The sequence below is a fragment of the Haliaeetus leucocephalus genome, unplaced genomic scaffold (genome assembly GCF_000737465.1).
Source record: "Haliaeetus leucocephalus isolate CR32 unplaced genomic scaffold, Haliaeetus_leucocephalus-4.0 Scaffold148, whole genome shotgun sequence".
Classification (NCBI taxonomy): Eukaryota; Metazoa; Chordata; class Aves; order Accipitriformes; family Accipitridae; genus Haliaeetus; species Haliaeetus leucocephalus.
In genome coordinates, this window is record NW_010972584.1 from 33,727 (window position 1) to 56,656 (window position 22,930).

Sequence of the window (22,930 nt, forward strand, 5' to 3'; positions counted from 1 at the left end):
GGCTTCCACTTTGTCTGCTTTATTAATTTTTAACTCTGTCTATTAATGGGCCTCTGCTACTGTTGGACTTTCTCCCATTACTACTTTTTTTAATTTGCTAGAATTTTTTCCTATAGCTGAAGAAACTTTGCATGTAGCATGCTTACTCTTGGATGTTTCTTTTATGTCTTCTCCTTCTATTACCCCTTTTCTCCTTGTCTTCATCAACCACTGGCTATGTTTGATGATGTTCACTTTACCTTTTACATTTTAACTTATGTCTTTGCTTCATTCTGGTGTCAGTGAACCACCCAAGTGCTTGCTGTAGCACTGGGGCTTTCTGGCTCCCTAATAATATTCTTAGAGAACTCTGTGCTTTTATTCACTATTAGTTCCCCCCCACCTAGATTTTTTTTTTTTTCCTCTGACTGTTTTGCTTATATTTTTGTGGGGAAGTTTCTGTTGTGGAAACATCAGATATATCTATAACCGCTTGGGGCCATGCTCTGTTGCCCACATTAAATGTATTGAGGTCATAATTTCTGGCCTTGGAAAACCACCAATTTCTGTTCCAGTGACTGATCTTTATCTGTCATAATGAAGGCTAAGCCAAGACTGAGTGGCTTTTGTATTAGGGAGTTACAAGTTTTAGAAACACTAATGACACGCTATTGCCAGGGTCAAGAAAGTAACCACATCAGTGAGTATCCACAGACTCCCTATGAAATGACGTCCCTGTCTGAAATGGCACACGTAAGGGCTGTGTCATTACCCAGGAGGGCAGTGGTAACTGGGATGTAAAGGAGGTGGGTGGAAATGCCTCAGCAAAGGTGAACATCTTGCAAATGAAGATGAACACAGCACCAGGGCTAGGTTTCTGGATACCACTAATGATTGCCCCATGGAGAACCTCATCTGGGAACTCATGCAAGGGACAAAGCTGCTCTTGCTGTATTCCAGGACTGGTTCCTTATGTTGCTTTCAAAGAAAGAGTAGCAGTGATCTTTAGATTCAGAATCCTCTTGGGAGCAACAAAATCCAAGGAAGACTACTGTTTCCTGGTATTAGCTTAAAACCTTAAAAAAACCCTACATAACTGTGGAGAAGTTTGACAAGAGGCACCACTTTTTAATGCTTTTATAGACTGGCACAGTCTTTGCCAGTAGCAGGGAAGGCATTTAAGAACCTAGAATTGGAGGTTTGGAGCAAATTCACACCACTTATTGGAAAAAGACCATGAGGAAATAGTCGTTGGCTAAAAATCAGGATAAAGCAAGTTATTACAAGCATAAGAGCATCCTTCAGAAAGCCAAAGCTGCCTTCAAATGAGGTGGACTTTGGCTGGGCGATTCATTTTGAGATCTGTCTTGACTTGAAACGTTGGTAAAAGAGGCTTTGGCAACAGACCAAGAGGGCAACCTGCAGAGCTCATCCGTGAGGAGTGGTGATTCTTGCTTAGAGCTGCTTTGGTACTTGAAAGCTGGAAGGAGACTAATATGTCAGCAATTTTAATAGTAAGCACTTTTTACACATTGAGGAGAGGCTGGGGAAAAGAAGACACAAAAAAATTAACCCTACAAAAGGACCTTTCAGTTCTGAATGACTGGAAGAGAAAACGTAGATGGAATTCAGCATTGCCATGTGTAGAGTGGTGAATGTGAAGTGAAAATGTGATTAAAAATCAGTGGGCTGCAAGCTGAGCATAACCCTTAGAGACAAGATTGCAAGGGTGGGGTCGCTGGGACCTGTCTATGCACCCTTCTGAGAAAAGAGCCACAGTATTTCAGGTGTGACCTCCCCAGGGCCAAGTAGAGGTGTAACACCTCCCCTTGATCTGCTGAGCACATCCTCCTGCCATCACCCACCTCGTAGTTGTAGTGAGAGCCCTCACTTGTCCCCTGTTCAAGCTGGTATCCTCCATAACCCCTTTAATGGTGCCCAGACCATTGTTTCCCAGCCAGGACTGATATTTGGAGTCATTCTACCCCAGACGCAGAATTTTCTCCTTGTTGAATATGATCAGGTTTTTTGTCCCAGTCCTCAAGTTTTTCAGGGTGCCTCTAGCACATCAGACAAAGGCCCTCGTTTAGTGTCATCTTCAGATTTGGTAAGGGTATGCTGTGCCCCATCATCCCTCACTGACGGAGAAGACAGCAAGGTGGGCTCCAATGTTTTCTCCTGGGCTTCTCCACTTGCGCCTTGCGACCAGCAAGTTCCTGAGGATCTTCAACTGTAATTCTTAGAAAAGGGTTATCCTTGAACTGTCATCCTATTGTATTCTTTTGGAAAATACCAGCTTGATGCCTAGTCAAAGGAACAAATTACACAACAGCAATTATGAGGAAAGGAAAACAGAACAAAACCAAAACCACGTTATGCCTTTGTGCAAATCTGCCACGCGCTTGTGGTTTGGATGCTGCGTACGCTTCTGATTCCACCTCCAAAGAAAATCTGGGAGAACCGGCAAGGCTCAGGGAGGGATGGCAAAGGGGACAAAGATGTGACAGTTCCTGTATGAGAAACTGCACAGGCTGGGGCCGTTCCCATTTGAAAGACTATCATAAAGGTCTCAAATCATGGCTAGCTGGAAGAAGTGACTGGAGAGCAGCATCTTGCTGTGTCACCCAGCAGAAAGAGGGGGTTGTAGAGAATAAATATCAAATAAAGCGAGTAGGATCCAAGCTCAAATCCGAATTCCTCCCGCCGCACACAACTGAGCTGTGAAATGTTGCTCCAGGACATGTTCAATGCTAAAGGCTTACACAGTTTCAGGGGACACTGAGCAAGAAACCCACTGAGGACCACTAAATACATAAAAAGGACATCTGGCTTGTGCAGTCCCTGAGCCACGTGTAGCCAAGGGCTGGGAAAGTACTTGCGGGTGGGAGTAGGACATCAAAGACATTTGTTGTGATGAAATCCCTCCCAAAGATGTGCTTTTAGGCAGGATCAAAGCCAGGGCACTGGCCTGCCCAGAGGGATTATGCACTGAGACATCAGCATGTGTCCTCCATAACAACAGAAGCTGATTGCACTTGCTAGTGGGTATTTACAGAATAATTTATCCTGTTCCCGTTTGAGCTGATGGTCTCCTGCCATCCCTCTCTGGCTTTGCTAATCCCAGCTAGCAATCTGCTTGTAGTTGTGCCTTACTTCTCCATCTCTAGGGATGTGATGGAGGTCACCCTGTGTTTCCTTTGCCCATGGTGGCCTTTTGAGCAGGCTGCCACCCCAAAGACCTGCAGTCACAGCACAGCTTGTTCCTCTGGGCACCGCAGTGCTGGTGCTGCCAGAGTTTGCATCTGCTTTTACTTACTAATAGCTTCTAGTAAAGAGAAAAGTAGGTAGATTGGGGGTTTTCCCTATATTTGGTAAATCTGCTCAAGTTTCTTTCTCCAAGCACTGAATTTTAGCCTGTGGTTTGAACTCTGGTACCCTTCCCTCATAGTGTTGAATGCTTTTGTGAGCCTCTCACTGACAGTGGGTCCTTCTGCTAGTGAGAACCATCCACCCCATTTGTGCCCCCTTGCTTTCCCTGCCTGTCCGTGGGGACCAGTGCCCCACACAGCCCTGACTGTGTTTCCTGGCTGCTGCTGGGTTTGCTCCCACCTGGGCTCTTGATAGTGAAAAAGCCCAGAGGCAAGATGGCACGTACAGCAAGGACATGTGTGTGCTTGGGCTGAACCTGGCTGGGGAACACGGGCGGCTCTGCCTGAGCCTTCCAAGGGCAGAGCCAGCCCCAGCTCCATGCAGAAGCCTCTCAGGAGTGGGATTTACTAGGTACCTTGTTCCTCAGATGCAGGCAGACAGGCACGGCCACGTGAGGCTGGGGATGACCATGCTGGCTCCGGGCAGCTGCTGCCACAGTGGTATCAGGAGCAATTAGCGCTGAGCTGACTGTGGGCCTCTGCAGATCTGAGCGGGAGGGATGCCAAGCTGCAGGGCAGCACTCCTGTGCACATGGACAGCAGCGAGCACGCAGGGCTCTTCCCTGGTTAATTCAGGCTGGCATTGCAAAAAAGTGCTTGGAGGCCCGACAGGCGAGATCGCTGCTCAGAATAGTCCTTGCACCCTGGCTCCCAGTGCCCTGCCATCTCTGCTTACTGTAAGACTCAAGCCAACACTTACCAAGCCCAGGACCTGTCTCCCAGCCTGCCCTCGCCCCGCACCCACGGCCGCTCCAGGACCAGGCCAGTGACGCTGTTGCTGTCTGGTTTCAGAGCCATGTCCCTCCACCTTGCTGCAGCGGCACATGGCAGACCTGCTCCGCAGCGACCGCGACCTGGCCCCCAGCTTCCTCAATAGCGTCCTTAACCAGCTGAACTGGGCTTTCTCCGAGTTCATTGGCATGATTCAGGAGGTGAGTGTGCCACCCGGGACTGCGGCGTCTGGCACTTGATGAGTGCCCATGTCCTACATGCAGCGAGGTTCAAGACACAACTCTCGGGGCTGGGCGTGTAGTGATTCCCTGGCATGCATGGGAGCTGAGCTGGGCTGGGGGTCACAGCCCTCCTTTTGGGAAGGGGCACCTTGTTAAGCTGTCTCCATTGCTTGGCAGATCCAACAGGCAGCAGAGCGCTTGGAGAGGAACTTCGTGGACAGCCGCCAGCTGAAAGTGTGCGCGACCTGCTTTGACCTCTCAGTAAGCTTGCTCAGGGTGCTGGAAATGACTGTTACGCTGGCACCAGAGATCTTTCTCGACTGGAATCGCCCGTCATCAGAGCTGCTCCTTCGGAGGCTTGCCCAGGTATTGTCCTTTAGTGGGGTGTGAAGAAGCATCCTCTGAAGGGGCGTGGGGGCCCCTCTGCCCTCTCTCCAGATGTGCTGTGAAGTGGGGGCTCCTGCTGCAAATGCTGTAGTACTTAAAGCTTCTACAGCAAACCCAGCTGCTGCAGAACAAGTGGTGCTCCCTAAAATCTCCACCTGTCAGCTGCTCCCCTCCTTTGCAACTAGTCTGGCCACAGCTGCTTTCTACCTCTACTGGGAGGGAGGACGATGGCTACTTAAATCTTCCTTCAGAGGGACTATAGCCAGTTTCTTCCAGTCAGTAAATGCTGAATTCTCCTGTGACAAGGAGTGCCATGAAATCTGGAGAGGAGGTGTAGTACACCTGAGCAAAGAGCTGTGGAGAGTATAACTGGCTTCACAGGGAACATGCCCCAATGTTTGGGCAGGTGTCTTGGTCCTTTATCCCTCAGTCCTAGAATATGGTACCAAATGTCTCCACTTCCCTGATGAGGTGACTGGAACAGCCCTGTTCCAACCCACAACACCCCTTAGGCTCCAGTAAATTAGTTGCTGTTCTAAAGCATGAGCAACTCTGGAAAGCCCTGAGGACAGGCTGCTCTTGTATGAGCCAGCCTGGTGGGGAGCAGTCATATATACCTTACCTATACCACAAGGGTTGGGTTGATCTAAGGGTTGAGGCTTGGGGCTATGAGCAGATGAGTCAAAGCAAGACTAGTAGTGGGGTCTAGTACAGCAATCGTGAGGGAAGTTCTCAGCCTGGGATCCTGGCATTTCTGTAGGGATCACTGTGCGAGGAGGAAAGTGAGGGACCCTTAGCAGGTGCTTTAGGCAAGCTGGGAAACAGGCGGCAGAGAGCAGGGTGCTACAGCAATCCCCTCGCATCCTGGTGCTGCTATGAAGCCGTGCCCCACTGCTGAACGTGCCCACAGAGGGGTGCAGTGTTCTGCTCTTCACGCATGAGGGTGACGGGAAGAGGAATGCTACATCTGAGAGACAGTGCTCAGCTTGCAGTGGTTGTGTCAAACCTGCTCATCCCGCTGGGAGTTTGGGTGAGAGCTAAATGCGGCTAATTAAGTGTCTTTACAGTTGATTCCTTTTGTGCTGGTCATAGGCAGAAATCCTTGCCTGTGGTGATGCTCTGTCAAGCAGAGAAGCAGACTGTTTTCTGTGCTCATCCCGTGCTTCAGGGCTGGTAGGTCTGTCCTGCTGCCAGCTCCAGGCAGGGCAGGACCTGGACTGTGCTTCACCCCACTGACACTGCTGTTGCCCACAGCTGCCAGCCTGCTCTTCCTAGGCTGTGGCTGTCCGAGGGATGGTAGCTGCTGCTTGCCAAGAGCTTTTATCCACAGAAGTAGCTTGGCTTCTGTAGGTGGGATTCAGATTTAGGTGGAAGATGCTGAGATTCAGGTGTCTTGGCCTCAGACTGACTCTTCCCTGGGAGGTTTGGGTCTGGTACAACCACTGTGGTGTGGTGCCACCTCCTTCTGTGCCACGGCCAAGCTAGGTCTGTGCTGTGAGCCTCCCTCTGTGCATCCACCAGCTCCCAGGGACCGAGCCCAAACTATAAGGACATGCTGCCCCAAAGTATGCTCTTCGGATGCTGCTCACAGGAAGGCCCATCCAGAAAATACAAACCCACTCTGCTTTTCCCTACACAGCTCTTGAACCAGGTGCTGAACCGTGTGACAGCTGAAAGGAACTTGTTTGACAGAGTGGTCAACCTCCGTCTGCCAGGTGAGTCCATGTATTAATTCTTTGTCCCTCTCTGTTGAAAACATGCTGGAGGCATGCCCTTGGGAAGCGATGGATGGCTTGTACTGAAGGTTGATGCAGGGGCATATGGGATCAGACTTCTAGCCTGCCACATCCCTGGCTGCGAAGCCAGTCTGGTCTTGTCGACTGGCGCAGAAATGCTGTCTTCAGAAGACATGTAAATCCTCCAGGTGGATTTGAGCGTTGGTGCTCTTCCTAGGCAGGCCCTTAGCCTCTGTCTGCCCAACAGCTCTGGTTCCCTCCAGGATCCCTGTCTTCACGAGGCAGCTGATGCATAAGGTCTGGCTGTCTGCCGTGGAAGTGGCAGCCGTGTTGTGCTTGGGTGGGGAGGTGTTTTGCTAGACACTGAGCTGACACAGGTTAGGTGGGAGGTGTTTGAAAGGCTCAAAGCCCTAGACAGATTGCAGTTTAGGTAGCAGGCTTGTTTGCTGTGCTCTGCATCAAGTAAAGTGTGCACTGAATTGCTGGGGGAAGCCGTTCTCAGCAACATCAGCTGTCTTCCTTGTGGAGGTGACCGTGGGCAGCTGAGTTGGGCCTGTTAGCAGAGACTAGCTCCAGGTGCTGTGTTATGGACATCCTATATTTCCTGTACAGCAGCTGGATTTTCATGCCTGCTTAGGAGGGGACAGACCACCTTCTCCTCTTGAGGTTTGGAAGAGGCAGGGGAGCTCCATCATGAGAGCAGTGCCTGAGTCTGGGGTTTGCATTAGTGGGGAAGACTCCTCTGTCCTTCCTGAAACCCATGGCCCCACCAGAGAACCCAAGTCATTGTGCCTACCTTCTGGACTGCTCTGCCACCAAGTCTGGAAATAGCAGTGCAGCCCTGCTCTGCCTGTCATGAGGTGGCAGTGGCTCTATCTTTCTCTTTTGCTTCCATAGGGCTGGAGAGTGTGGACCATTACCCAATCCTTGTGGCTGTGACAGGGATACTGGTCCGGCTGCTTGTGGACACTGATGTTCAGGGGTGAGTGGCTTTTGACTTCCAAAGCATGGAGTCACCGCATGTGACATTGCTTTGGGCGCTGCAGTAGTCAGTGCCATGGGTGGTGTTGCAGGAGTGATGCGGGTGCGTGGGGACCAAAGCGAAGTGAGGTAGATGCGCATGGAGCAGGCAGAAGCCGAAGAGCCACATGTCCCTGCAGCAGCTGCATCCCAGTGCTACTGCTGGGTGCAAAACTCCTTCCTGTGGTGCAGGAAAGCCCTCGTGAGAGGTGGCTATGAGGTGCTGTACCGACAGCATATGTGCACCTTCCTCCTTGGAATGGGGTCTGGCATTCCAGGACAGCTGCTGTCAGAGGTTGTGAGTGCCACATATAAAAGAGCTGTGCTGATGTGGTGATGCAGGCGAAGTGCTGCAGCACACAGCGATGGGTGGAAGGGAGTTCATTAAAGCTCCTTCACTCTGAACCCATCTCAGGAAGGCATCAAAATGTGTGCAGAGCTCTCTGGCTTCCCAGACATGTGTCACAAGGGTGAGACAAATCCTGTCCAGGCACTTAGGTGATGCTGATTTTCAGATGAAGCAAATCTTGTCTTTATGGTAACCAGAGAGACAGCACTGGTGGTGGCTGAGCAAAGCCACAGCTGACCTGGTCATTTATGTGTGTCTGTGCCTGCTTGTACTGAGTCCTGCAAATAGGCTTATTCTGATAAACGCTGCAGCCCTGCCTTTGCTCTCTCTCAGTGTCATTCATGGGTCTCTTGCCCGGCCACTGTACCCTGTAGGGTGCTGTAGGAGATGGGGCTCTTCTGTCTGCACTGCACATCCTGCTTGTTTTCACGTTTGGAGAACATGATAGTCTCTGGCTTTGCAGAGAGCAGAGCCCCATCTGGCCAAGCGGCTCAGCCCTGCAGCCAGTCTTTCAGCTTCTTTTCTCAAGGACTCAAAGATGTACACAAATATATCTAATTATATCCTGCCTCCCATGGCTGTTGCACCAGTCGCACAGCCCCGAGTGTGACAGTGCCAAGAGCTTAGCACAAGGTCATTGATCAGTGGCCTTTTGGGACTGTGAACAGGGGTGGATTTTGCTCACGCCCAGAATCCTGCTCTGTGGAAAGGGCAAACATCATGAATTTGATGCCACAACTAGACATTTCTTCCTGGAGGGAAGCAGGGAGGTGATAAAGCAGTTCCCTGCATGCCAGGCAGGCTGAGAAGTTCTTCCCTGGCTCCCTGTCCCTTGAACATCTGTCTCGGGCCAAGTCACTTGTAGACTCAAAGAGGGGAAGGGATAAAGCTCTTTCTCTGGCCCTCAGTTTAGCAAATGCCAAAGAGCACTGGCAAGATGGTAGTGTGATGACAATCACATCCTTCCTAGCCTGCAGGGAGTCCTGGGGAGTAAAAAAGCTTGCAAACTGTGTCTCCTTTACCTGAAAAGCCAGCTGTGCTTGGGGTTAGTGAAACCTGGGCAGCCAGTGTCAAAGGGGCTGTACTAACCAAGCGGCACTGTCCCCTGATGCCAACAGCATCCTCCATGCCTTGGCCAGCAGCAGGCTGCGCAGTCACCAACCAGAGGTGCCGTACCCTGTGGTGTGTGGTGGGGAAGCTGCCAGTCTCTGACTGATCTTCAGGGGCTTTGTAGTCGCGTTCTTGGGCACTGGAAAGCAGAAATAAATACAAAACGGGGAAATGATGCGAGAAAAGCATCATGTCCTTATGGGGGACCTAGCTGAGCAGGAAAAGCGCAAGGTGGTAACAGGAGGAAGCCCAGGGAAAAATGTCTATAAAACAGAATGCTTCTATGTGACTTTGCAAAGCCCTGCACTAAATCTGAGATTTGATACGTCACTGATTTATAAAAGGCAAGCAAACGTTTCAGGGGGGACATTGAGGTCAATCAAGACAAAAGAATCGAGGCTGGTGGCTTGGAGACCTTCTACCACTACCCAAGCAGAGGGGATGGGCAGCCTGATGGTAGAGATCAGCATGGCCGCAGGCAGAGTACCTCACATGGAAGGGAAAACCGAGCCACCCACTCTCTTTGCAGCACTGTGAATTGAGGACAGGGGTGGGAGTGTTGTACCCCACTTACAGAGTGGTTCTGTTCCATGCAAGCACATTGAAAAACAGCAAACAGGGATGGGATGGAGAAAAACAGCAGGTATGAGAGGAAATGCAGAGGCTTTTCTTCTGCCTTTGCGTTCCTCGAGGGTTCAGTCCTGGTTTGATCCTGTGTGCAAGTCTCTTGGCACCATCGCTACACGGTGCTGAAGACTGGGAGGTGCAGCTGGGGTGAGCAGAGCCCCATGAGGATCTCCTCCCACAGTCACTCAAAAACCAGGGAGGTGGTGCAGGTCAACAACAGCTGGCCTGGAGCAGGGTGATGAGAAGCATCTGTCTCCAGGCACATGAGTAAGAGGATGGTCCGTGGAATGGAAAAGGAGAATTTAAACCTTCTTTGGGTCTGTACACTCCCATGGGAGATGATTGCCATGGGTTGTGTTACTGCAAGGAGTAACTGAAGAAATTTAAAGGATCCCATATGTAACCAGGCTTTCCAGAGCAGACCCGTTTATATGAACTCAAGAGGTGACAGCTTTCCTTTTTCCTTTTTCCCTTCCTCTCAGTGCAGTGAGCAGGATAACAGGACAGCTTTTTTCCTTCCTCGGAAGCACTCTGCTGGAAGCAGGTAGAAATCTCTTCTAGGTGCCATCTGGTAACTCCCAGACTGCCAGAAACCATTAACAGAGAGAGATTATCCAACCCACATTTGCACGTAGGAAGTTCTCTGTGGGAATTACCTGGGACACTAGCTGTTACCCTGACTGGTTCCCTGCAAGGAGGCTCTGTCCCAGAGGATGAGGACAGGGGATAGGACCTCAGGTGACTTCCTTGGCTTGGCTGTGTTTTTCCTGGTTGCCTCTAACCCAGCGAGCCAACGCTGTGCTAGGCACTTGGTTGGAAGGTACTGCAAGCTTTGCCCTGGGACAGAGAGGACAGGTTCATCCGGGAGTGGAGGAGTGAAGTCCCGTTTATGGGGCCAAAACATTCCAGTGGGGAAGGGTGGGAGTAAGGAAAGCCAGGGCCCTGCCGACTCATCCAGCCACGTTATCAGGATGCAGTCGGATGCCTCAGCTGCTCCTCACCCAGCACAGGACACTCAGCCAGGCATCAAGTCCTCTTGCTACGGACTCCTGGCATCAAACAGAGCCATTAAGCACAAGAAAAGGGAACATTGCCCAGGCTGGGATGTGATGAGACAGTTGATACATCGTACATCTTAGTCCCTGGATGGAGCGGGCTGTGCTTTTGAGAGAGAAGAAACGCATTTCCTTGTCAGGTCTGGCAGGATGGCTGGTGCTGCTTGTGGTGAACCAAAGCTTCAGTGCCCACCTCGTCCGGGCTTACTGATCTTTGTAGCAGGGAGGGCCTGGGAATTTCATGGCTTGGCTCCCTCGCTGGATGTAATGAACTTTGCAAACAGGGGCGTGCAGGGCAGAGGTGGGGAGCTGCTAGCTCAAGTTGGGGTCCCTCAGCAGAGGGTCTTTTAGTTCCCAGCAGAGCAGCTGCCTGTCCCTCGAGGGCTCGCCGGGAGGGAGCTAAACCTTGTCCGCAGGTGAGAGCGGGGCAGCCTGGCACTGGAGCAGGCAACAGCTCCTTGGTTTAAAACTATTTTGGCCTCTGCAGTGTTGTTGTGGGACTGCTCGGGCCTCCTGACGTGCTGCCCCCTCCCAGCCCTCGGGTCTGACAGCAGTTGGGCAGCACCTTCATTGCAGGGAAGCTCAGTGCCTGGCAGGGCTGAGGAGACAGGGATGCCCGTGTGCTGCCTGTTTGCCAGGCCCTAATGTCTGAGCCTTGGTTTTGTGGGGAGGAGAGGGAAAGCAGGATCTGGCAGGCTGAGCCAGGAGTTGGGCTGAATCGTTGGGTCCGTGCCAGAGACCCTGGCTGCCTTCAGCTGGTATCATCCCCCCGTTTGTCTGCTAAATAATTGAGCAGATTTTCTATTAAGCCTCCTTTGGAGTGAGCTAATGGAGCAAGTGTTGGCCAGAGCTTGTGTAAGGATCCTGGCAAGAGAGGGCGGCGGGGGAAGGGGTGAGGCCTGAAGGTGAGGCTGTTGGTCCCCTGCGTGTGAGGGCACATTGTAATTAGGACTGGGCATATAGGTTGGAACAGACGTTGTGGAAAGTGAGCAGCCATCCCAGAGCGGAGGTGACCTGTGTTGTGCCAGGGTTTGGCCACCAGTCTGCTCCACAGGCTTGCCCCATGCACACCATCCCCTCAGAGACAGGGGGGAGTGAGGCTGGGCAGTGTGTTCCCCAGCCCTGCCCGCAGCTGATGCTCTCAGTGTGAGTCTGGAGGATTAGGGCACATGCAAGGAGCCAGCGAACTTGCCTGCAGTGCAACTGTACAAGAAAAGACCTAAGCAGCCTTCAAGGTGCATCTCCCAGGGACTTCTGCCTGAAAGATGGAGAAGACAGAGGGAAGAGCACTGTAGTCACCAGGAACACGGTGGTACCAGCCAGCAGAGCACAGGACGGGGATCCTGGGCCAGAAACAACCATGCTGTGCCAGTGGGATGCTGAGCATGAGCCAGTGGGACCTGCCAGGAGGAGCAGCACTGGGCTGACGTGATGCTGGGGTAATTCTGGGGGATCTCCACACTCCTCTCCTTTGCGGAGTACAGATGGGAGCAGAGGGACGGACTGGCAGGAGGGAGGAGACGGAGAGTTTCCCTGGGCAGAAGTAACATGTTGGTGAGCTGGAAAGTGAGGAGGCACGAGGCCAGGTGGGGAAGGCAGACTAAGCAGACTCTTGTTCAATTGCTAGATGGTGTTGGGGTCACCTCCACTGGAAAAGTCACAGAAGATCCCAGTCTGCAGCTTCCTAAACTCAGCCTGGCCACCCACCTGCATGCTTGAGCACTGCTGGGACCGTGGGGATTTGGCTGGTCCCCGCTGGACCTGGTGATTCTCTGCAGTCTAATTACTGATCACTTAAACACTAATGCTCCTTCAGCACATATTGATGAGAGTGCTGTGGTGGAAGGAGGTGCAGGAATAGACATTTCATGGACCACTTAGTCCAAAGGAGTCCTTGTTACCTTGCTCTAAAAACTCAGAAAATGGGTGGTACTCAAGTCTTGCAGTGCGTAACATATCAGGCTGAGTGTGAGCCAGAGCACAGAGGAATAACTAGGTCAGACCTGGGTTTCACGGTTTAAAAAGGAGTCTGGCCTTACCAATCTTCAAGTTTTTACAAGCTGCTAGCTCCAAACACTGTGTCCTGAGCAGTGGGACTGCCAAGGCTGGGATCTCCTGGCCCCCTGGGGCTGTTGGGCACTTGCTGGGAGGCAGGAGCAGGTGTTGTGCTGGCCAGCAACCAGGCTTCGCTGCTTCGAGCTCTTTGGAAAACTGTGAGCATCATAAGGAAAGGATCCAGGTCCAACCATGTACATCGTGTGTCCAGCCCCAGCAGCAGAAGGACAGGAAGGGACTGGCATTCAGCGTGCCCACGTTGTCCTGGCTGAGATGTGAAGTGCCAGGGGAGACAGGAGTCAGCATTGGAGGCTGGTCCCCAAAGCTAGTCCTTATCCCCACGTGCGCAGGCACAGGTCTTTGCATGCCGGGGACGCCGTGCTTTGTGCTGACCCATTACTTTACCCTGTGGAGTCAAGGAGCAGGAGGCAGGTTTGGCAGCGAGCCGGGGCTGTAATGGTGCAGAGAGGCTGCTGAGTATTCCTCGGGGACCATCCATTATGTTTCCCAACTCCTGCCTGTCAGGGAGGCTGTGCTCCTGGCTATGTTTTTCCTTGCTGAGATGATTTGCCTTTCAGGCTGCTTAATGAACTGCTACGACAGTTCAAACTGCCTTGCCTTGCTTGTTGGAGCAGCAATGTGGTGTGGGGTCCTTTCGGAGTATCAGAAAGGTGTGAAACGCAGCAGCAGGATTTTCCTGGGTAAAGGCGGCAGGGAGCCCTTGCGGGCAGCATCGATACAAACCTCAGATATGCTGTCCCCGGTGTAGTGGGGCTCAGCCTTCCTGCAGGGATAGGAGAATTGCAGCCAGCCTAGAAGAGCTCTCCTGGGCTTCTCCAGGCTGGTGTGCTCCCAGAGAGGCCCTCAGGAGCTTCTCTTACACTCCAATTGGCCTGAGCTTTCCCCGAGCTTCAGTCATTAGCCTCAGCTGAGGATGCAGGTTTGCAGGAGCGCTAATGCCTGGGAGGCTGATGTTGGCACCGGACAGAGGAAGGGTTTGCAAGGAGACCTACAAGGATGGCAACAGAAGAGCAGCGGGTGGGTAGACACCCACTCCGAGTGCTGGAGCGCGGAGCAGCACTTCACTTTTCCTTTTGGAGGAAGACACAATGCGTAGATGCGGCATGTCCTCTGGCACAGGCTCGGCACCATCTTGGCAGGCATGGGCCACGCTCGGGGCAGTGCCCTCATAGGGTTTGGACCTGGGCCCTCTCAGCTGGGTCTCTTCTCTTTCCCAGACGTTCCCAGGGCAAATTCAAACCATCCTTCCCATGAGATCCCTGCCTGGGTGCAAAGCCAGGGGATGGCATTGCCTCAGCTCCATCCTCAAGGGGCAGGGTGCCACTCACCTATCCGTCCGACACCGAAGCACCTCATCACCCCCTGACAGCACCCCAGCATGACCAGCTCAGCATCCCGGGCTCATCAGGAACGCTGCACTAATGCGAGGCGACAGGGCCGGCAGCGGCGGGCGCGTGAGGAGCGAGGGCGCAGGCCGGCGGGGCCTGTCGCTCCGCATCCCGTCGCCTTCACCAGCCACCGAGCAGCAGCCGCAGGGTGCGCAGCAGCGGGGCACGTATCGCATGAAGCTGCGCACAAGGTCGGTGTCAGGAGGGGTGCTGCGAGGCTGTGGTTGTCTTGGGATAGCTGCTCTCCCAAATGCTCTCCCCTCTTTGGATGGGTGGGGGGTTTCTGAAAAGTGCTTTGGGCATGGTTGACTTTTTGCTGGGAAACAAGCTGCTTGTTTCCCGGCTGAAAAAGTTGAAAGGATGGGTGCTAGTGCTGTCCCAATGCCGCAGGGACCTTCCCCTTCCACCAGTCGCAGGGCTGCCAGCAGCTCTTGGGGCCAGGGTGCACAGCCATGGGGGGCTGTGGGTTGGGGGGCAGGTCTGCAAAGGGTCCTGGTCCCCGTTTGTGCTGCCCAGGTCGTGTCTGAGCTGTGCTTCTGCTGGCAGGGTGGCCTCAGCATCCCCTGTACTGCAGGTGACAGCCACATGCGCCTGCTGCGAGCGGGGTGATGGTGGCTGGCAGATGAGGGGACACCCTTATCCCTCTGTGGGATCAGGCAGGCGTTATGAGGGGGCAGAGCCCCTCTCTATGCCAGGGTGAGGCAAGGGCTGGGTGCTGGAGAAAGCAGCGCAGCTATCCAGTGAGGTGGGGGCTGTGTCTGCAGAGGGGACCGGGACTCAGCCAAAGACAGGACAAGCCCAATCCCAAGGGGGTCTCCCCCATGTGCCTCTACCCTGCATCTAAATCCTGCTCGTCCCTTTTGGGGGCTGGATGTGCCCTTGTGTCAGTTGGTGCTGCTCCCTCCCCAGCTCCCAGGCATCACTTTGGAGACTTGCCCTCCCAGGAACAAGCCACTGGATGCTCCTCTCATACAAACCCCAGGCCACCAGCTCTGTGTCGGCACATTTAACCCCCTCGCCAAGGCCACCATAACACTGTTTGATGGGAACAGAGGCTGCGAGCCCAGTGCAAATCACCTGGCTCTGTGTGCCAGGCCAGTGGGAATTTGGGGCTCCCCCAGACTCCCAGTGCTGCACCCATGGGTTGCAGGGTGGTTGCACGTTGCTGCCCTGCAAGGGCAAGGAGACACTCAGCCCAGCATGAGCTTAAAAAAATAGGCATTTTTTTTTTTATTCCAATGTAACTAGAGAATTACGACCCAAGAGAGGAGAGGATTACTCACATTTATCGATAGGCTTATTAGATTACTGCCTACATAGCTGTGCTTTAGCAGCGCATTTGTCCGCCTCAAGGAGAAGCAGCGAAGGAGGGTGGTGCATCTGAGACCTCATCGTCCTTGGTGGCACGGGGAGCTCTGAGCAATGTGGGCCGGGGCGCTGTATCACATCACCTAATCCTGCCTTGACTATTTACAGCTTCTCAGGAAGCAAAAGCTTGTAATGTTTGTTTGGCTGCATGGCTGGTCAGGCACCGAGCTCCATCCCTCCTGCATAGCCGTGTTTGGGGAAGGAGCACGTACACCCACCCCCCCCCAGCCCTTGCAACAAGATCACACTCTGCCTGCTCCCAACCATGGCATGCTGATGGGGACTGGCGTGGACTGGGAGAGGACGGTGGCATCGCCATCCCCGGGGGCCCCGGCGTGAGCGAGGAGAATGCCCCACTTGGCACGGCTATTCCTTGGCCTGGGGGTCTGCGGTGGTGGTGCTAGATTGGGTCTCGCATGCCCGGGGACATGGCAGATCACCATCCCCAGTGTCACTGTTAGGGAGTTTGGCTGCCCAAATGAAGTGGGGGTTTCTCAGGCGTGCCGGGTTCATCAGCAGTACCCTTGTGCTAACGAGGCTGTTGCCAGTGGTTTACGCAAGGACCTCTTGCCAGGCACCAACGTGCCCCAGCCCAACACCCACCAGGAGCTCACGGCTGAAGCAGTTGTGGGTGATGCCGATCCCCCTCATGGGTCATGGTCAAGCCGAGAATTCAGGGTGCCCCATAATCCTGCTGCTTCTAGCAGTGATGGAGGAGAACAGCTCTCAGGAGGCCCTGGCTCTGCTCCCAGCTCTGCCTCGCTACGACACAATGGGGGTGTCCGAAAAGACGGAGCTGATGGACTCCGAGTCTGACTTGAGCTGCAGGACCTTGGGATGCTTGGGGTCGGGGAAGTCCTCGCCGAGGGCCAGGCGGATCTTGCCATTCTGCGTCTCCCTGACGGGCTCAAGGAAGACCACGTGCTTGTTGGCGCTGACCTTGCGATTTGGCCCGTCGGTGGCAGGGGGAGTGGTGCTGAGGATGGAGGACTGGGCACTGCACTCCTGTGGAGGGCTGAGAGGAGCCGGCTTCTTGCAGCAGCTCAGGCAACGGCAGGGCGTGAGGTACAAGTACATGAGCACGAGCAGCAGGCTCACAATGCACCCCAGCAGGGTCGTGAGGCCAGTGCTGAAGGTCTCCCCGTCTGGCTTGGAGTAGTGGACCGTCACGTTGACTTCGCACAGCCTGCTGAAATTGTGGGGGCTGTTGATGGCCAAGCCCACGTAGACCCCTGAGTGCCAGGGCTTGGCCGCAGCGATCTTCAGGCTGCCATTGCGGTAGACCTCCAAGGAGCGGTTGCTGTTCCCCGGGTGTTTGATGGGCTCATGGTGAGGGGAGATCCACATGTAGGTGGTGGCCGCGGCTGGCAGGCTGGTGTTGCAGGCGAGCAGGAGGGTCTGGCCCACCATCACGGGGAAGGGCACAGGGTGCGTGTCTTCGGGGCCTGCCGAGCAGTTCTTGAACATGTGGCTGTATTTGAGGAACTTGATCAGGGACCGGGGCACGTTGTCAGACACCTTGCAGGTGTGTTCCTCAAAGAAATCCTTCACAGAGCTGAAACCTCGCTGCTTCCAGCGCTGGAGCATCAGGTAGAGCGGGCAGCTGCACTGGATAGGGTTGTTGTGCAGGTACAAGCCGTTCCTGATGTGTTCGGGCAGAGCTGCCAGCTCATCCACGGGGATGCTGCTCAGGCTGTTGGAGGAGAGGTCCAGCGTGCGGAGGCTGTAGTTTCCCAGCCCCTGCACCGAGTGGAAGGGGAAGGTGGTCAGGTTGTTCCAGCTCAGGTAGACTTTCCGCAGGCCACTCAGCTTGGTGAAAGCATTTTCATCCACTCGCGTGATGCGGTTGTTGTAGAGCAGCAGCTCCTCCAAGCTCACCAGCGCGTCGAAGTAGTGCGTCTTGACAGCGTGCAAGTGGTTGGAGGACATGTCGAGGTGCCGCAGGTAGGAGGCATTGTGGAAAGCCTGCGGAGAAAGGTCCTTAATCTGGTTGTGGCTGATGTGGAGGGCCTCGAGGTGCGGGAGGGCGGCCAGCCAGCGGTCATGGAGCTGGGTGAGGGCGTTGTGGCTGAGGTCCAGCGTGGTGGCGGTGGGCGGCAGTGCCCGGGGCACACGCTGCAGCGTCTGCCGGCTGCAGCTTAGCAGGTCGGAGGTGCAGATGCAAGCGGTGGGGCAGCTGCGCGGCAGCGAGGCGGCGTGGGGAGCACGGCCGTGGGCGTACAGCTGGAGCAGCAGCAGCACCTTCACCACCCATGGCCAGAGCGGGTCTGCAGGCACCTGCTGGGACATTGTGCCAGGCAGGAGCCTCGGGGCAGCCCGGCAGCACAGCCAGGTTTGACAAAACACAAGAGAAAAAGTGTCGCGGTCCTCCCCGGTCTCCCCCTGTGCTGTCTTTTGAGGGGGGGGCTCTACAAAGCATCCGCAGACACCCCTTCGCACCCCACAAAGGAGAATCCCGATTCCAGCTGTGGGGCTTGAGGAGAGTTAAAGGACAGCATCACCCTGCCCAGCTCTGCCGCATCTCACGCGAGGCTGCCGCGTACCTGTGCTCTGGCCGGCTGTGGGCTGTCCGGCACCCGGTTGCAGGGAGGCGGATGGGAGCCGGTGTCCGGCATCAGGGGGCTGAGACGCTCCAGCGTTTCAGGGCTGTGTTTCGGGCTTGGCGAATGCCTCGCTGCCTCCCGGAGCCATGCATTCCTGCAGCGCGAAGTGTCTCACGGCTCGGCGCTGCCACGGCACATCCCCATGCTCCACTCCCTGGTGAGCCCTGTCCGGCGTCTGGCTCCCTCCTGGTGAGCATCTCCTGGAGAGCCGGGCTCGCTGCAGGAATGCAGTCCCACTTCTGCCTCTATTTACGCGCTGGCGGTGTGCGGCGTGTGGGCCGGACGGGATCCCATTGGTCCCGGCGTGGGGAGTGGTGGCCACGGTGGTGGCCGTGGCCGTGGCCCTCCCTAGCCGTCCTGCGAGTGGGCAGGGCGATGCGCAGCTGGCACCGGCCCTGCGTGGTCTTTTGTCCCCAGGGGTGCTCAGGGCCACTTCGCCGACCCTCCGGCCTTACCGGTGCGCAGCCGCCATCCCTCCCGCTGGAGAACGGCAACCTTGACCGGCTGTAATCCATAACGCAGCCACGCCGGCTGCGCCGCGACTGCCCAGCCGCTGGGAGGATGCTGGAATAAACCCGCCCCGCTGTCACCTCTGTGAGCCCCTCGTGTCCAATCCTGCACCCAGGCTGGGAGCGGGGATGGCGGTCGTCACCCCCCCCTCGCTGCTTAGCACCCAGACCTAGTCCTTCCTGCTGCTCTCATCCTCACCACCCCCTGCATGAGCTGGCAGGGACCCCCCAGCACCTCCAGCCATGGGAGGAGCAGGGCCGGCGGGGTCCCCACGGCAGAGAGGGGTGCTGCCAGCGGGGAGGGGGTGGCCACAGGGTGAAGGACGCGCAGGAATGTCATTACCCAGAGCCCGGGCGCCTTAGTGAGGAGCGGAAAGCTGGGCTGGGGAATTGGTTTCCATTAGGGCAGCAAAAAGCTAATTTGGCGGCTGCGGCTGCCGCGCATCAAGGGCCCGTTAACCCCCTGCACCCCGGCCCAGGCTCAGCCTGCGCCGCCGGGCTTCTCCTCCCTCGCCCCTGCTTGCCTCCTGCCGCTGGGGTGATGGTGGTTGCCCCAGGGCCGGCCACGGAGCCAGCTCTGCTCCTTGCCAAGGGCCGTGAACAGGCCACAGCCCCGATGCCTGATGGAGATGCTCGCTAAGGTGCCCTTTATCTGTCCTGGCTGTTACCACTGATGCTTGAAGCCAGGGAGAGAGTGCTCCCTCCTGCCTTGTGGGTGCACCCGCTCGCCCTGGGGACACCTTGAACCGTCCCCTTGGTGCGGGGGGGGGGGGCCGTAGCCCTTGGCATGAGGCCGCTGCGTGGTATCTCTCCTTTTACCCTTGCAGTGCTGTGAAATGAGGGTAGTGCTGGCTGCTTCAGCCGCCCTGCAGCTCCCCGGGCTCAGCTGGGCACTGGTGCATGAGGGCTGCAGCCTCAGCAAGTGCTAATGCACCGTATCGATCCCCGGAGCCTCTGAGCAGGGGGGAGGTGGCGGAAGAGGAGGCGGGTTGCTACCCTTTGGCTGCATTTCAGCATGTTTTCTCCACGCTGCCAGGAGTGGAGGGACGGACCACCGGCTGGGGACGCAGCCAGGTGGTCCTGTGACCGCGGGGTGGGTTGTACTAGGTCAGAGGCCTGACCGTGTCCCTTTGCAGGGCCGAGCGTGCAACGGCGGTGCTGCTGGCAGACCCCTGCTTCCAGCTGCGCTCCATCCAGTACCTGCTGGGCCACGCCGAGCCCTCAGCCCTGGCAGCTGCCGCCCCGGCCACAGACAAGCGCCATTTCTCTCTGCACACCTGTAAGTGTCGGCACTGCACTGGGAGCTGGGCTGTGCTCGCCACCTGGCCACAGCTGGGATGGGGGGGACAGGGCTGCTGGCGTCTGTGTCCCCTGCAACATGTCCCAGCCCCCTTAGCCTTGGGGACAAGGGGCCATGGCTCCCCCCGCTGTCCCCCAGTGGTGGCACTTGGGATGGAGCTGTGTCCAGTGCCTGCTTTTGGCAGCAGTTTTTTTCCCTTTGCGTTGCCCAACATCCAGCTCGCTGCCCCCAGCATGGGGATCCCTGTCCCCAGCACCAGGCTCCCTGTCCTAGCTGGTCCCCAAGGGCAGCTGCAGCCCCCAGTGCATCACCCAGCAGCCTCAGGGCAGCCCAAGGGTCACATTCATCCCACACACACGGCTTTCCCCCACAGACACCGAGTACATCAGTGCAGAGGAGCTGGCAAAGGTGGACAAGATGCTGAACCACCTGAGTGAGGAGTCCAAACAGGCAGCTGCCACCACTCTGGTGAGTCCCCCCAGCCCGGTCCCCATGCTCGGCAGCAGCCCCAGCTCCCCAGCACAGCTGTCCTGGGACATGGGGTTTTTGCTGCCACCACTAACAGCCTGGTACCCCTCCACACAGCCCACCAGCGAGGAAGACCTGTGCCCCATCTGCTATGCACATCCCATCTCGGCCATCTTCAGACCCTGCTCCCACAAATCGTGCAAGTGAGTAGCTCGTATGCGCGACCCCACCAGGGCTACTGGTGCTGGGGGGAGCTCATGCTCTTTCCTCCTCTGTCCCAGAGCCTGCATCAACCAGCACCTGATGAACAACAAGGACTGCTTCTTCTGCAAGGCCACCATCACGGGGGTGGACGACTTCACCAAGCCAGCCAGCTCGTAGCACCCAGCCCCGCACCACGGGCTCCCCCAGCTGAGCAGGATGGGCCCCCCGCCACACACTGGCTTCTCCCCAAATGTTTGCCCTGCCCAGGGCTGCGGGACCCTCGCACATAGCGCCAGGACCCAGCACAGGGCTGCAGCATGGGGCAGGGGGCTGCAGGGAGGGAGAGGCTGGCGGGGCGGCGGGGGGAGGCCCAATGCCAGGCTCTGGGGCCAGCATCCCCCTCACCCAGCGCCTGGGCCGCAGCAGCCTCTCTGCCCCACAGGCCATTCTCAGGGAGGGAAGCCCGAGGCCTCAGCTGTGCGGCAGCACTGGGAACATGTGGCAGCACTGGGGCCGGGTCAGGGGGGCCGGGCTGGGCATTCGGGCTGTTAACTTGCCCCTGGCTGGGGGCTGACTTCATGAAATGCAGCATTAAATTATTCTTCCTTATGTGGTGCTATGAGACACGGGGAGGGGAAGCCAGGCCAGCCCTGGTGAGCGACCCAGCATTTGGGCCATGCTCAGATGACGCTCAGCAGTAGATGGAAATATAAATATTTAATCCAAGCAGAGCCAGGAGTGCAGAGCCCACCAGGGGCTGCTACATGATGATGCGCGGCTCTGGCACGGACTCGGCAATGGACTTGTGCGGCAGCACGTTGGCCCCGTTGAGGTAGAGCTCGTCGTTGACGATGACATCCTCGCCCAGCACTGTCACGTTCTCCATGCGCACCTGCCCCAGAGAGGCCCTATCACACCTGCCCTGGCTCAGGGCTCAGTGCCACGCTCCTGCTCCTATCCCTCCATCCCTTCGGCCGCAGCCTGAGGAGGTGGGAGGGCAAGAGCTGAGCCCCAATTCCCCTGCGAGGGCACCCACATCCTCACCCACTGCCCCACGGAGCAGCTCCAGCCCACGATGCAGGACTCCAGCCACGAGTGGGAGCGGATGCGGGCCCCCTTCAGCACAGTGCAGCGTTTGATGCGTACCCCGTCCTCCACCACCACGCCGGCCCCGATCGTCACGTTGGGGCCGATGACGCAGTTTGCCCCGATCTTGGCACTGGGGTCCTGGAAGGAAGAGGGGCTGTGCCGGGGCCGGGAGGGCAGCCAGAGCTCTCGGCACGGCCTGCGCCACTCAGCCAGCGCGGGGACAGGAGGGGACAGCTTGAGGACGGCAGCGAGGACAGCGGTGGGAGGACGCAGAGAGCCCGTGACGCGTGCCCGGGGCCAGCGTGCTGGGGGCTGGCACTTACCACCAGCACATTCCCTACGACACCGGGCCCCGAATGCAGCTTCTCGGGGTGCTGGGCCCGCAGCGCCTGCAGGTACATGCACATGCCCGTAAGGAAGTCCTTTGGCTGCCCGATGTCCATCCAGAAGCCTGTGGGGACAGAGCTGCAGTGACAGCCCCCACCGTGGGGGCGGCAGTGCAGGCAAGACCCCCCCCCCATGCTGCCTGCACCGTGCGCGGGGCCTTACCCTGCAGCTCCATCGCGTAGAGCTGTCCGTCCTGCGCCATGGCTGGGAAGATCTCCTTCTCGATGGAGGTGGGGCGCAGCTGTGGGGACGGGGCACGGGGCTCAGCAGGGGGCCCAGACCCCCAGCCCGGCCCAGCCCAGCCCCCGGCCCGTACCTGGATGCGTTGCAGGATGCCGGGGCTGAAGATGTAGAGCCCGGCGTTGATCTTGTTGGACACGAAGACGCGCGGTTTCTCCACGAAGCGGCAGATGCGGCCGGTGTCAGCCTCGCTCACCACCACGCCGTACTTGGCTGGCTCCTCCACGCGGGTCACCACCAGCGAGCCCTCGCCGCCGTGCTGCTGGTGGAAACGGGCCAGCGCCGCGAAGGGGAACTCGCAGATCACGTCGCTGTTGAGGACAAAGAAGGGCTCCCCGCCCTCGGCCAGCAGGTCCCGCGCCAACGCCAGCGGCCCCGCTGCCCGGCCGTGAGTGACGCCGCAGGGACGGGGTGAGCCCAGGGCACGGGTCCTCCTGGACCCACCCGTGTCCGTCCCAGCGTCCCTGCCCCCCCCCAAGCCCCCAGTCTTCCTGGATCCTCACCCGGCCCCACTGTCCCTGGTCCTTCCTTTGCCTGTCCTGACGTCCCCTGTCCCCCTCATCCTGCCCATGCCCATCCTGGCATACCTCTCCTCCTGGTGTCCCTGGTCCCCCCCCAGTCCTACCCATCCACACCCACCCACCCTGCTGCCCA

The 22,930-nt window shown here is 56.7% G+C and overlaps 3 protein-coding genes across 3 annotated transcripts in view; 1 reads left to right on the forward strand and 2 right to left on the reverse strand.

Moving 5' to 3' along the window:
• The window catches only part of RNF123 (ring finger protein 123), a 49,349-nt gene extending 28,612 nt beyond the window's left edge, over positions 1-20,737 (forward strand). Inside the window, exons 31-38 of the mRNA XM_010561544.1 lie at positions 4,200-4,339; positions 4,538-4,726; positions 6,387-6,462; positions 7,381-7,465; positions 19,725-19,867; positions 20,262-20,356; positions 20,474-20,559; positions 20,638-20,737. Coding sequence (XP_010559846.1) covers positions 4,200-4,339; positions 4,538-4,726; positions 6,387-6,462; positions 7,381-7,465; positions 19,725-19,867; positions 20,262-20,356; positions 20,474-20,559; positions 20,638-20,737 — 914 coding nt within the window. The remainder of the gene's footprint in view (positions 1-4,199; positions 4,340-4,537; positions 4,727-6,386; positions 6,463-7,380; positions 7,466-19,724; positions 19,868-20,261; positions 20,357-20,473; positions 20,560-20,637) is intronic.
• On the reverse strand, positions 16,239-17,765 carry AMIGO3 (adhesion molecule with Ig-like domain 3). Its single transcript, XM_010561543.1, has one exon. The coding sequence runs from the start codon at positions 17,763-17,765 to the stop codon at positions 16,239-16,241; it is 1,527 nt and encodes a 508-aa protein (XP_010559845.1).
• Positions 20,738-21,260: 523 nt separating the features above from the next.
• GMPPB (GDP-mannose pyrophosphorylase B) overlaps positions 21,261-22,930 on the reverse strand; it is a 3,648-nt gene continuing 1,978 nt past the window's right edge. Inside the window, exons 3-7 of the mRNA XM_010561611.1 lie at positions 22,353-22,710; positions 22,199-22,277; positions 21,973-22,100; positions 21,605-21,787; positions 21,261-21,452 (exon numbers count right to left, since the gene is read on the reverse strand). Coding sequence (XP_010559913.1) covers positions 21,321-21,452; positions 21,605-21,787; positions 21,973-22,100; positions 22,199-22,277; positions 22,353-22,710 — 880 coding nt within the window. The 3' untranslated portion in view covers positions 21,261-21,320. The remainder of the gene's footprint in view (positions 21,453-21,604; positions 21,788-21,972; positions 22,101-22,198; positions 22,278-22,352; positions 22,711-22,930) is intronic.